General features: G+C 42.5%; 1 protein-coding gene across 3 annotated transcripts in view; it reads left to right on the top strand.

Moving 5' to 3' along the window:
- galk2 (galactokinase 2) overlaps positions 1–14,748 on the top strand; it is a 151,556-nt gene that overhangs the window by 84,244 nt on the left and 52,564 nt on the right. For all 3 annotated transcript variants that reach the window (XM_039772878.1, XM_039772877.1, XM_039772879.1), the window contains one exon: positions 5,860–6,012. In XM_039772878.1, the coding sequence (XP_039628812.1) occupies positions 5,860–6,012 (153 nt within the window). The remainder of the gene's footprint in view (positions 1–5,859; positions 6,013–14,748) is intronic.

Raw genomic sequence — 14,748 nt, 5'->3', positions numbered from 1 at the left:
TCTCCGCACAGTTATACAGTAAACCCTCGTTTATCACGATTAATCCGTTCCAGACTCACGATACCACGATAAATGAATTTCCACAAAGTAGGATTCTTTATTTATGAATCTAATATTTTCCCAGTTAGAGCACAGAAAAATCTGTTTATGACCTTCTAAATATGTTTTTTTTACATTATTAGAGCCCTCTAGACATGAAATAACACCCTTTAGTCAAACGTTTAAACTGTGCTCCATGACAAGACAGAGATGACAGTTCTTTCTCACAATTAAAAGAATGCAAACATATCTTCTCTTCAAAGGAGTGTCTGCATCAGGAGCAGAGAATGTCAGAAAGAGACAGAGAGAGCGCGAGAGAAAAGCAAACAATCAAAAAATCAATACGTGCTGTTGGGCTTTTAAGTATGCGAAGCACCGCGATAAAGCGGCCGCAAAGAAGGAAGCAAAGTGAAGGTAGTCTTTCAGCATTTTTTAGAGGAGCGTCCGTATCCTCTGTGCAAACAGACCCTCCGTCAGGAGCAGAGAATGTCAGAGAGAGAGAGACAGAGAGAGACAGAGAAAAGCAAACAATCAAGCACCGCGCGGGAAGCATATCGTATATCATTGAGGAGTTTTAGTTAATATGTAATACATGCTCTGATTGGGTAGCTTCTAAGCCATCCGCCAATAGCGTCCCTTGTATGAAATCAACAGAGCAAACAAACTGAGGAAGCATGTACCATAAATTAAAAGACCCATTGTCCGCAGAAATCCGCGAACCTGCGAAAAATCTGTGATATATATTTAGATATGCTTACATTTAAAATCCGTGATGGAGTGAAGCTGCGAAAGTCGAAGCACGATATAGCGAGGGATCACTGTAAACGAGAAACAGCACTCGGTGGCATTCACTGGTACTTTTAGGGGGGATTTTAAACTTTGAACTTTCCACTATCCAGTGATGTGCGGAATGCGTTTCTGTCTTATACAGTTTCTTTGAAATACATTTTTGAAATCTGCTCTTCCATTTTGAATAGCCCTGTATATTCACACACACACACATATCATGGTCTGATCACACACCATAATGACTTCAATGGAACAAAATTACAAAGAAAGGACACTTCTGATTTGGTAGTCTCAGTGAGGTACTATACATGTACTGTACTGTATATTGCTATTGGTACAAAGTTGTCCCCCTTAGCGTTTCCTGACACACTTTTGCTGAATACTTCGTTGGTGTTGGTGTGTCACAGAGATGGGATATGCAGCACTGATCAGTACAGCATTCAGTTTTATTTTTAATTCTCTCCTTTGCTAAAAAGTCCAGGTGGTCCAGAGTGTATCCCATAACTAAGCCTAATCTTTTAATCAGCTTGTTGATTCGGTGGGCCTCTCTTGTTAAGTTAAGTTACCAGCCTAGCACACCACAGCGTAGAAAATCCCACTGGCCATCACAGACTTGTTAGAAGATGTGACGGATGTCACTTCCCACATTCAAGGAACGTAGTCTCCTAAGGAACAAGAGCCTGCTCTGCTCTTTCTTCAACAATTCCGAGACCAGTCCAACCTGACATTGAGGTGGAGCACCCAACCCAACCCAAGACAAAACTTTTTATTCTGCTGGCACTTCCAGGCAGGTGGCACAAGTGCTTTGAGAAGGGTGGAGACTCCATTGAGAAATGCCATGATCAGTTTTGTTAAGGTTCCTTCCGTTTTATGATAAGTCATGTTTTATAACTTTGGCTGGACTCCCCCCTCGTACATATGTGTGTGTCTGTGACACTCTCTCTTTGTTGGTCGCTCTTTCTATCATCAGACAAGTCTTGCTTTTATTGCCCATTCGCTGGCACTACCCATTGTAGTTTCCTACAGGAGAGAGAGAGAGAGACTTCTCAGTATGCTGCAATAACTCTGAACAAGCACCGGCCAACCCGTGAATTAATACCCCTTTAGAAAATCTGTAGCTTCACCTGACTTTTGTTTCCGTGCCACTCTTTTTTTGTCTGTATTAAGAACTGGTATGTATTTAACACACAATCACGCAGCAATCTTCATGCCCAAATTGACTGGCTGCTTTTCTACTCCTCAGCTTAGACGAGTCCCAAGGAGCAAACTGTCACTAAGCTTACGCGCCAGTCTTTGGTCTTGTCCAGTCTGTCTGTACAATCCGATTTAATACTGAAGGGCCGAGTGCAGGACCATCTTAATGCATGGGCACACTGGGCAGTTACCTAGGGGGCCCCATGAGCTTACGGACCCCAAGCTAATCTACATATGTTGTGACTTGCTAAGTGGTTGTGTAGGTAGGGGTCCCAGTGCATTGCTTTGCCTGGGGGCCTATAATGCTGTTAAGACGGCTCAGGCCCTGTATGATCAATAGGAAGCATTTTATCAATTGCCATTCTGCATCATTTACATTTTCCTTTGTGTATTTTTTGGTCAAATGAATGTTATGAAAGCTATTATATATATTATTCATTAGTGGCCACTTTATTAGGAAATCTGCTCATTAATGAATAAAAGCTGTTCCTCCGACTTAGCAAGAGATGAAAGTAGGACCTTGGAGACCTTCAAATAACACTTTGATGATATTTTGGAAACATTCTGAGACTCGAGAAAAGATGAGCTGTTTTTGGCTGAATGGTTTGTTCTCCTCAGAACTTTCTGTGTTCTTCAGTAAGAAAGCCGTTTGTTTTTTTTGTTTTTTTTTTTATTAAATGTCTGTGGTAAAACCGTACCCTCATTAACCGTTTCACTGTGTCCATCTACTGAATCTTCTTTTGCTTGGACAGTCAACCTCATTTGTTTTATATAGCACTTACTGTTGAGAGCATCTTTCCCAAGATGCATTGTGTACACAATACAGCACAATTAATTTGGCTGGATATATTTTATCAGCAGTGCATCGTGGAAGTAAAAAAACTCCCCCGAGGAAGACGGGACAAGTTCAATCACTTCGATTTTTTTATTCAGTCACAGATGAGTATGTGGATTCTACGTTGCAAGGCAGAAGAGCAAAATGACATTTTTTTTCTATTGGTGTTTTATACTTTCCTCTTCTTCCCCCTTCTCCTTATTTCTTTAAAAATAAACATAATATCGTTTACTTAAGCATTTTATTTAAGTACGCTAGTGGGCCATCTGTTCTTATTTTTTTCACTTGTCAGATAGACCCTAAAGAAGGAAAGGCCAGCTCTCTTGTTTCAAATAGACCCGTTCCTAAGAAACTAGACATTTTCCTCATTCAGCTTACTGCACCCTGTCTTATGTCAGACGCCTGTGTTAATAACCTGCCGTTAGAGCAAAACAGCTTTGTCAGCTTTTAACCCTTAGTAACTTGCAAGCAGTTATTTTTTCTTTCACATCATCCATCCAGTGTTTCAGTTTTTGGGCCTCAAGAGGCCACAGCCTGTCACGACCTCATTGGGAGGTGCACAGGAACCAACCCTGGATGGAACGGTTTACGGAAAAGTCGCCCCTCACATTTCACCCCCAACAATTCGCCTCCCACATTTAGCCCCTCACATTTCACCCCCACCACATTTTGCTTTCCACAATTTGCCCCCTGTAGATAATGAGTAGGTAACAGAAATGTAAATGATACATCTGATTTTTTTTTTTTATATCCCTACTCACTTTGCTCACCCAATCCCTAGTTGTGGATAGGGGGGCTGAACGCACCCCAAGGAGACGCGGTCGCTCCTCCGACACCCCCTCTTAAACGGTGATACACTGGGAAACAAATACATTTTTTTTTTACCTCCTCTTTGCTCGATCAGCTGCTGGATTGCTGCCGCTGACGCTGCATGATCTTCATTTCGCGCGACACACTTCTGTCATATCACCTATGTCCATATATTCAGTCTCTTTTCACTTTTACCTTTTCATCAATATCACAATGAATTTGGATTCCGTGTTTGGACTTACATCGTGACATCTCTACAAGAAATGAGTCTGACATAACCACGCAGGACTTTTCCAAATCTCTTCGCATAAGCTCTTGTCTCGCAGGGGCTTCCGGCCCCGGGTGTGGTTACTTCGCTTGGCACGAAGACTTGTCTTGCGGGAGGTGAAAGTACCTCTGAGACAATCACGTCATGTCTCCTTCCAAGATTTTTTTTTTTATAATAGAGAGATGTAATTTATTTTGGTTTAATAAATACACATTAAAAATTGCCAAAAAATTAAACACGCCCTTTGCAGGTGGAACGTTTTTCACAAACCAAGATTCCATGTTGTTCATCTACTGTTCTCTTTGAAAACACGTGAATGTCAGTCAGTCAGTCATAATCCAATCCGCTATATATATATATTGTGGCAGATTGCTGGGGTCCTTACCTGGCCGGGATGCCTCGAAAGACCAGAAAGGGGCATGTATAGCTTCCGGGCCACGAGGGAGCAACCGCCCTGGACTGAGAGAGGACCACAGGAGAAGGGGGAAAAGATTTTAACCCATTGGGACCCGTGGCCACCGCCAGGGGGCGCCTTAAGCCTCGTAGGACCCGGAGAACTGTTACTTCCACCACACCAGGCAAGATGGCGGATTAACCTGCCAGAGACGCCCGGAGTGCTTCCAGTGCAAAAGGCAGCACTTCCGCCACACCAGGAAGTGCTGCCGGAAGGCCGTCATCAGCCACCTGGAACACATCCAGGTGGGAATAAAAGGGGCCACCTTCCTACAGTCTGGGAGCTAGAGTCGGGAGTGGGAGCAGGACAGAGCTCCCAGGAGGAGACAGGCGACCAAGGACTGAGGAAAAGAGTGGGATTATTGTGGTGATTAATAGCTGAGTGCATTGTGTAGTGTTCGGGACTGAAATCTGGGTTTGTTTATGACAAATAAACGTGTGTCTTTTTATAAAGATGTGGTCTCTGACTGGTGGTGTTTGGGCAAGTCTATACAATATATCTATCATCTCTCTCTCTCTCTCTCTCTATATATATATATATATATATATATATATATATATATATATATATAGTCAGTCAGTCAGTCATTTACCAACCCGCTATATCCTAACACAGGGTATATATATATATATATATATATATATATATATATATATATATATATATATATATATATATATATATATATATATATATATATATAATGTATTGTGTGTGTTTTTATTTAAATAGTATTTGTAAAAAGCCAAATTTCCCTCCAGGGTCAAATAAAGTTCTGTCTAAGTCCGAGTCAGTGATTACCTCTACATTTTTTACCTCTACGTCTTACTTTTAAACCTAACGTTTATTTCTAATCACCCTCACTATTTCCATGTTTGCCAGTCACTAAGATTTCTGGTTTTTTTTTTCATAAATGCCAGAAGTGACTCTACTCTGTTAGGCCCTTGATTAACACCCTGTACTTGTAATTGCTCCATCCTGGGTATGACGTTAATCTGAATCCAGCCCTGCAAGCAGGTCCTCCAACTTGTGATGGTGAATTGGGGGGTTGATGGCAGGATCGGCACTCCAGCCACCATAAAAAACCTCCCAGTGTTCCATTGTGGTGCTGAGGTGTCACCCATTTCATCCCAATCTAGGTGGCTGATGTGTGGTGAGTGTATCAACTTGCTGTAATCAGTGCATGCTCCCAACCTCCTCCTCCTCCTCCTCCTATCCATATAACAGAGGCGTATGCATTGTATTCAGCATTCCAACAGGTGGCGCATCACAAACATTAACCCTGCTTTTACAAGTCCCATACCACATGACATATAACAGAGACGTACATGGCATGGTGCACTGCATGCATTAACGCTGCGGTCTATCCGTTGATTGCTTAGATTTCAACCCACCATAGACAGGTAGTACAGATTGTACTTTTCTAAATATATGTATTTACTTATTTATTTATTTTGTTTATTTATTCAGGCAAAGCTAATAGAATTCAGTCCTCTCAGAGCAACTGATGTACAGCTTCCGAGTGGAGCCGTTTTTGTGATTGCCAACTGTTGTGTGGAAATGAACAAAGCTGCAACATCTCATTTCAACATCAGGGTGGTGGAATGCCGGCTGGCCGCAAAGGTAGGTCATCTTTATCATGCGTGTAAAATAAACTGATTTGTGTCCCAGACAATTGTTCTGCCATTTAACTTTGGAATGAGCCAGGGACCTCTTGACAAAAAAAGAAAAACAAAACACATGCTACATTGTACAAATCTCAACCTGTGAGGTTCACAAACACCAACCAGGCTGCTCAAGATGTGATCATCACTCAAGCAAAAATTACAATAAAGAAAGAGGAATTGCACAGTTAGAATATGGTGTGCTCACTTACCTCCATTACTGCCTTGGTGGTGTTTGACACAAACTGAGACATCAGCCTATCACAGGACCCACCTGCACTTATGTTGGGAACATTTTAGACTCTCCAGTATGGGATGTGAGGAAACCAAAGTTCCCAGAGAACACACATGTAGGGTAACTGGACACCATTTAACTGCAACTTGGGCATAAAGACCTGTTTCCCAGTGTTTGCATGGATTTCCACTTCCAGTCTTAGATGGGAATGTTGTATTAATAGTAGTAGGTAAGTCCTGTCATGCAGGGTGAGGACACAACTGCATTTATAATTACTGTTAAAGTTTGAAATCCATTGTTTCAATTATTTCCTATTTCATTTAATTTGAGGAGCCTAAGCGTCTCTTTGCAAAATGAGGTACAAGGCAGGGAACAGCCCGTTGCACGGCACATTCTCATACACCCCGACACCAGCCTGTGGTCCAACATCCATGTCTTTCGAATTTTTGAAAAAAGGATTGGATTTCCAGTGAAAACGCTCATGCAAACACACAGTATGCCAACACTCGTATATCATCATTTCTTCCTCTTCATCTTTTCTCACTTCTATGTGAGGTCGACGTGCTCGATCAACTCCTCCAAACGGCTCAGTCCTGCACCTCCTCCCCAGTCAAGCCCTTTTTCCTTCAGATCTTCTATTACTTTCTCCGTCCACCTCTGCTTTGTCCTCCCTTGCTTTCTCTTCCTCTTGTACTTGCATTCCCTCTTTTGCTCACATATTCCTCGTCTCTCCTCATCACGTATCCACACCACTCCACCCTACTTTCCTTTCTTTTCTTAGATATCTCTCCCTCTTTTGTTTCACCACTGCTTATCTCATTTCTTATTCTGTCCTTTTTTTGTAACTCGACATATCCATTTTAACCTCTCCCTTTACTGTCCGTGTCTCAGCTCCATACGTTATTTCTGGTCTTACCACGGTCTTAAAAAACCTCACCTTCAACCTTCACCTTAATTCTTCAATCACACAATACACCAGATATCGTCTTCCAATTGGGCAGAGTGGTGGCTCTGAAGCTAGGGATCTCTGCCAGTAATTGGAAGGTTGCCGGTTCAAATCCCGTAAACACCAGAAGTGACTCTACTCCGTTGGGCCCCTGAGTAAGGCCCTAAATCTGCAATCGCTTCGTCCTGAGTATAACGTTAATCTTTAAGTAGGTCCTCCGACTTTAAGGGAAAATTTGGGGGTTGGTGGCAGGATTGGCACTCCAGCCACTACAAAAAAAACTGTTCCAGTGTGGTGCTGAGGTGTCACCCACTGTACTCTGGTCCCAATCCAATGTGGCAGGTACAGCTTCTTCTTCTTCTTTTGGCTGCTCCTGGGTCGCCACAATGGATCATCTTCTTCCATATCTTTCTGCCCTTTGTATCTTGTTCTGTTATACTCTTCACCTGCATTTCTTCTCTTTCTCTTTTCTTTTCTGTCCACCCTGGCCATCGGACCTTACTCCTTTTCTATGTTAACTATTGTCGTCTTATTTTAATTTCTTATTTTGTCTTTTATTTTTCTTTTCTTCATTATGTAAAGCACTTTGAGCTACTTTTTGTATGAAAATGTGCTATATACATAAATGTTGTTGTTCTCTCACAACATCCATAAACCTTCGTTTAGGCCTTTCTCTTCTCCTCTTCCCTGGCAGCTCTATCCTTAGCACCCTTCTCCCAATATACCCCTCATCTCTCCTCTGCGCATGTCCAAACCAACGCAATCTCGCCTCTCTGACTTTGTCTCCCAACCGTCCAACTTGAGCTGACCCTCTAATGTGCTCTTTTCTAATCCTGTCCAACCTCGTCACACCCAATGCAAATCTTAGCATCTTTAGCTCCGTCTCCTGCTTTCTGGTCAGTGCCACCGTCTCCAGCCCATATAACATAGCTGGTCTTGCTACCATCCTGTAGACCTTCTCTTTTACTCTTACTGTTACCCGTCTGTCACAAATCACTCCTCCCTGCACTCTTTTTGTCACCTCTCTTCCACAATCCCATTACTCTGTACTGTTGATCCCAAGTATTTAAACTCATCCAACTTTGCCAACTCTACTCCCTTCATCTTCACTACTCCACTGAGTCCCTCTCATTTACAAATATGTATTCTATCTTGGTGGTCCTACTGACCTTCATTCCTCTCCTCTCATATATCCACCTCTCCTGGGTCTCCTCCACCTGCTCCCTACTCTCGCTACAGATCACAATGTCATCAGCAAACATCACAATCCATGGGGACTCCTGTCTAATCTCGTCTGTCAACCTGTCCATCAACATTGCAAATAAGAAAGGACTCAGAAAGGGCAACTATAACCAGCACACGCTCCCAACCTCTTCTTCCAACCTGTGGGTTATCTCCACATCTAATTTTTCATGTTGGAAATTTAAATGTATCCACTTTTATTTTCCCCCCAATGGCTCTCCCTGCAGGCTGTCTTGTGAATCCTGATCATCATTAAACCTCAAATATTCTGACGTCTTCCTATCTATCTTCAATCCTCTAAGCCCTTCTCCGTTCTTCCAGCTTCCTCTCCACTTCTTCTCTTCTGTCAGTGTCATCAGCAAAAAAAAACCTTTTACCCCCAGGACTCATCATGTCTATGACCAGATCAAAGAGGTAAGGAGTTCAAAGAGATTCCTGGTGCAGACCTCCTCTAACTGAAACCTTGTCTGTCCTCACTCCCTCACGGGTATTCTGTTCAATCCTCACACACTTCCCTGGTCCTATTTTCTCTCTCACGCACCTCCAGACCTCTTGATGTCCCACAAGAACACCCACCATATGCTATCCATTCTGTTTTTCTCAATGCTTCCTTCACATACCATCACCAGTCTGGAGTTATAATCTAAATCCCTGGAGATGGGAGAAAGTGATGCTAACTGCCGTGCCGCCCTCCATTTTATATTCTGTTTTATTCCGAATTGCTGAACGAGGGACAGAATGTGTTGTGCTCACCTAATGGGGTTTCCATGCAAGCCATAATAAAGAGCTGATGTCATCTGCCTTGAACACGGAGCAGCAGTCTGTTTTGAAGTCAATTTGCACATAAAAGCCGATTCCGAACACAGACATTTATTTAATGTGCGTGACTCATGTCTCTGTTCAATATGTTAGGACAGACATCAGCAGGTCACCCGAAGAAGTTTGGAACAGGATCTGAATTTCAGGGGTGCTCCGTTATTGATGTCGTCCACCATTGGGTTCATTTTGATTTGTCCGTTTTAGGATCCTGCTACCGAGAAACAAACTGCACAGCAGAATTTATCAAACGCTTTCTCCACTTTTCGGCTTCCTTTATGCAGACATCCATACAGATTTTTATTGTGCTTGTTGTTTTCCATGTGTCTGCTATTTAATGCACAGCACGTTTACCCAGAAGCGGAACGTCGTGATGTTCGTCTTGCTCAACGTAACCCGAGTCCGTGCCAGGATGGAAACAAATAAATCGGCAAACTTCTGTTCCTGCTTAGTTCAAATGTAAGCTGACCGTATTGATCGGAATTGGCTGACGTCACTCTTTTATGGGGACTTTCCATTATATTATGGTGTGTGACTTGCGTCTCTGTTCAAAATGTTAAAAGAGACATCGGCATGTGACGAGTGTGTAACCAACCAACTTGAAAAAGATGCAACTTTTTTATTTTTGTATTTTGTTGTAACAGGATCTTCACGTCCCTTTCAGGGAATGAGGAGAAATTCCTTTCATCTGTCAGAGTTATTTATTTGATTAATCTTATTCTGTATTCCATGCCTTTTTTTTTTTTATGTTGGGTGTTTTCCACACATAAGCACGCACTTTGTTCACGTTAACATGGGGCCACCTGGAGATTTCTTTTTGGGGTGGGGGGGCCCGAGGGGTGTTGTGTGTGTGTGTGTGTTTTATTTTTTTTATTGCTGCTATGAGGCACTTAATGACTACGTCTTTATGTATTTGCGTGCCGTCTTTAGTTGTACTTCAGGATTTTCCTTTTATGTGTGTGTGAGATCACTTTTCCACTAATGGCATTCCTCATAAAGCAAAGCAATATGTCGGCGTGAGGCAGAGATTTGACGTGCATTTTTGTTTACAGCTTGGGGGTTGCTAGAGTTTTGGGGGAAGCAAAAAAGGGAACGGTATGATAGAAATAAATATGACCTTTTAAAAACAAACCAACAGAGTTTTACGTTCGTCTTAAGTATATGAGGGAGAATTCTGGAATGTTAATGTAAAACTTTATTGTGTATTCCTGTGTCTGGTGGTTACCTTGATGCCCCTCTGACCATACATAGAGAAGAATGATTTTTTTTTATCTTGCTCACATTTGTGAAGGGGTTAGCTCTGCTGTCCCACTGACCAGGTGTCCAGCCATTCATCTGCATGGAGAATGCATGTTCTCCACATATTTGTGTGGAATATCCTCAGGATATTACAGTTTCTCACCCAAATTCCCAACAAAAATGCACGTTAGGTTGGTTAATGACTCAGGCGTAAGCCAGTAATGACTGTGGACCTGTGCAGTGGGCTGTGTGGTGGACTGTCATCCTGTCCAAGGAGAGTTACAGCCTGGTGCTGGATAGTGGATCAAATCAGCTGTGGTCCACTCCCATGAAGCTGGAATTCAGTGGATTGTTTCTTTCCCCTTGGGATTAATAAAGTATCTATCTATCTATCTATCTATCTATCTATCTATCTATCTATCTATCTATCTATCTATCTATCTATCTATCTATCTATCTATCTATCTATCCATCCTGCCTACTATACTAAAATTAATATCCTATCTATCTATCTATCTATCTATCTATCTATCTATCTATCTATCTATCTATCCTGCCTTTCATTTCTATCTCTTATATAGTGCCTTTCAGTTATATCTATCTATCTATCTATCTATTATATAATGCCTTTCATTTCTATCTATCTATTATATAGTGCCTTTCATTTCTATCTATCTATCTATCTATCTATCTATCTTATCCTGCCTACTATACTAAAAATATCTATCTATCTATCTATCTATTATATAGTGCCTTTCATTTCTATCTATCTATCTATCTATCTATCTATCTATCTATCTATCTATCTATCTATCTATCTAATGCGTTTTAAACAGCAGTTATGCGTAGATGTATTTTATATATACGCCTTAACGGACCCTTTTTTTCCCCGCCATTCCTCCCTTCTCTTGCATTCTCAGCATTTCCCTTCCAGGATATGAGATTAATTTGTGAGTCTTTTGCCCAGTTATGCACTTTAAACAATACGAACCCTTGGCATGTCATCGTTCATAGTCACTATATCGACACGATCTATCTAATGTTGGGAACACAAATCGGACTTTAACACACTTATGAAAAAGTGAGCTGTCAAGTAAGTGGATCTGAAGGATTAAAAAAAAAAACAAAAATCCGTCTTTTGGGCGTTAGGCATAATGTTCCCCAATATAAGGGACTACAAGTTTATTATATTTTTCAGAAGAAGAAACTACCAGTTTGGGAACATGTACAGCGTCCTCCACAGTTTTCCTTGAATTGCCACTTTTCTCCACAGCGTAAATTACAAAATTATACCATTCGGACGTGATTAACTCTTTTAGGGTGGATGTCAACTAAAGTTGATATCTAGGGACAGAGGGCTATAAAAGCTGTAAATGTCGACAAAGCTCACCCATCACTTTATAGGTAGACTCTCTTTGCTATTAGGAATGTTAGACTCGTTGACTTCACGCCGAATCCCTGTGTGTGTGAGTGAGTGAGTAGTATTAACGCCGTGTAGTACGGAATCGACATCTGGCGAGAGAGCAATTGCGCACAGCAAAATACTCAAAATGTAAAGCCAAATACGTGCATTTTATTTATTTTTTTATTTATTTATGTATTATTGCTGAATCTGACTCTGACTTACCGAACTCCAATTTTGATGCAACTGAGCTGGAGATCAAAAACGAAAGACAGATACCAGCATCAGCTGATTGGTCTCCAGCTGATTGTAGTGCTAAACACGCTCGTGGACCTGAAGCGTCAACGGCAACGTTCACCCTCTTAGGACTACACAGACGTAGATCTGTGGGGAGGCAGGCTGGCTACCAGACTTCATCGATCGACACGCTGCGCTAGCAGACTCTGCAGATTACCAGCCTACTTCAAACTGTTTTTTTCCAGAAAGTGTGATAAGACAAACAGTTATTGTATGTATGAGGATGAGTCATAAATGATCGGCTCTCCGGCTGTAGAATGTATTTTAATCAACTTCCACAAAAGACAACCATCATCATTTATTCGACCTAAATCTCTCTGCTTTTCAACACACTTTGTCCGTCTGTCAATAAGCTTTCGTATTCCTTCTATAAAAACCGTTTTAGGCTGAGCTGCGAGCCACGAATGCGCCGCTGTCTTCACCTCGTCATCAGACGCGAATCCTCGTCCTCGTAGAGCTTCTTTCGAAACCCAAGTCTGTCGTGGATTATTGTATAGGCAGAGCCATGGCTGATTTGCAAATGATTTGCCACATCATCGACTGTCACTCGTCTATTCAACTGAATCATTTCCCATGCACACTCAATGGTGTCATCAGTCGTGGACGTAGACGGGCGTCCAGCTCCTTCTTCACAGCTGACCTTCTTTGAACTTCTCTATCCAGATACTTCTTCCCGACAAAACACTTTCTCCATGCTGTGCACAAATTCCTTGATAAACGTCAGCACCAGGCACACCCTCAGACCACAAGCAACGAATCATTGCACGTGGCTCTTCTTTCATGCAAATGACAAGGGGGAGGGGGGGGCCGCCATTGTTTCTAGCACCACAGTTACAAATGATCTGACGTAACACATTCACACCTGGGGAGAAGAGGACCTCATACGGAAAGTCAGTGCTGACAACAGAAGTTTTCATATAACCAGAGTGTGGATAATTTTGGACTCACCCTCAAAATCTTATATATAAACGTCTACATGTGGAAGTGTGTGTGTCTGTCTGTCCAGCCCGGAAGCGTAAGGCGTGAGGCTACAGCCTGAAGCTGAAAGAAAGCTACTGTGTCACCAAAGTGCAACCACAGAGAAAAGAGAAACTCGCTTAGCTGCTGATAGACAACGGAGGCAAGCAGGTCGGCAAAACGAAACCGCTGCTGGAAAGAGAACCTCGCTTAGTCGATAATGCATAACTGATGTGATTGATTGACTGATTGAAGTGCCAGAATCCATGGATTCTTGGAGCCTTGGCTTTTTACAGCAAGGGCTTATACAGCTAGTAGTAAGCATATAATAAGTATGTGAATTTACATACTGTAGAGGCTCATGGTACATTACATATGGTTTCATGCCAAGATAGAGCACCACAGATGCGATGTTTGCTCTGAGGATGTTGATGGAGACGTTTAGAGAAGGCCAGCAGGAGCTGCATTGCGTCTTTATGGACTTGGAGAAAGCATGTAACAGGGTGACTGAGAGGAGCTGTGGTATTGTATGAGTAAGTTGGGAGTGGCAAAGAAGTACATAAGAGTTGTACAGGATATGCACGAGGGAAGTGTGACTGTGGTGAGGTCTGCGGTAGGAGTGACAGAGGCCTTTGAGGTGGAGGTGGGATTACATCAGGGATCGGCTCTGAGCCCTTTCTTATTTGCAATGGTGATGGACCGGTTAACAGACGCGATTAGACAGGAGTCCCTGTGGACTATGATGTTTGCTGATGACATTGTAAATCTGTAGTGAAAGTAAGGAGCAGGCTGAGGAGACCCTGGAGAGGTGGAGATCTGCTCTAGAGAGGAGAGGAATGAAGGTCAGTAGGACCACCAAGACAGAATACATGTGTGTGAATGAGAGGGAGGTCAGTGGAGTGGTGAGGATGCAGGGAGTAGAGCTGGCGAAGGTGGATGAGTTTAAATACTTGGGATCAACAGTACAGAGTAATGGGGAGTGTTGGAAGAGAAGTATAAAAGAGAGTGCAGGGAGGGTGGAATGGGTGGAGAAGAGTGTCAGGAGTGATTTGTGACAGACGGGTATCAGCAAGAGTGAAAGGGAAGGTCTACAGGACGGTAGTGAGACCAGCTGTGTTACATGAGCTGGAGACGGTGGCACAGGAGACAGAGCTGGAGGTGGCAGAATTAAAGATGCTAAGATTTGCATTGGGTGTGACGAGGATGGACAGGATTAGAAATGAGGACATTAGAGGATCAGCTCAGGTTGGACAGTTGGGAGACAAAGTCAGAGAGGCGAGATTGCGTTGGTTTGGACATGTGCAGAGGAGAGATGCTGGGTATATTGGGAGAAGGATGCTAAGGATAGAGCTGCCAGGGAAGAGGAGAAGAGGAAGACCTAAGAGAAGGTTTATGGATGTTGTGAGAGAGGTGATTGGGGGTTAACAGAGCAAGATGCAGAGGACAGAAAGATTAGGAAGAAGATGATCCACTGTGGCAACCCCTAACGGGAGCAGCCGAAAGTAGAAGAAGAGGCTCATGGTACATTAAACAGAGTGACATTTGTTATAAATATTTTATA

This window comes from Polypterus senegalus, chromosome 12 (assembly GCF_016835505.1).
Source record: "Polypterus senegalus isolate Bchr_013 chromosome 12, ASM1683550v1, whole genome shotgun sequence".
Classification (NCBI taxonomy): domain Eukaryota; kingdom Metazoa; phylum Chordata; class Cladistia; order Polypteriformes; family Polypteridae; genus Polypterus; species Polypterus senegalus.
Note: the sequence above shows the minus strand (reverse complement) of the source record. Positions and strands in the feature narration are given on the sequence as shown.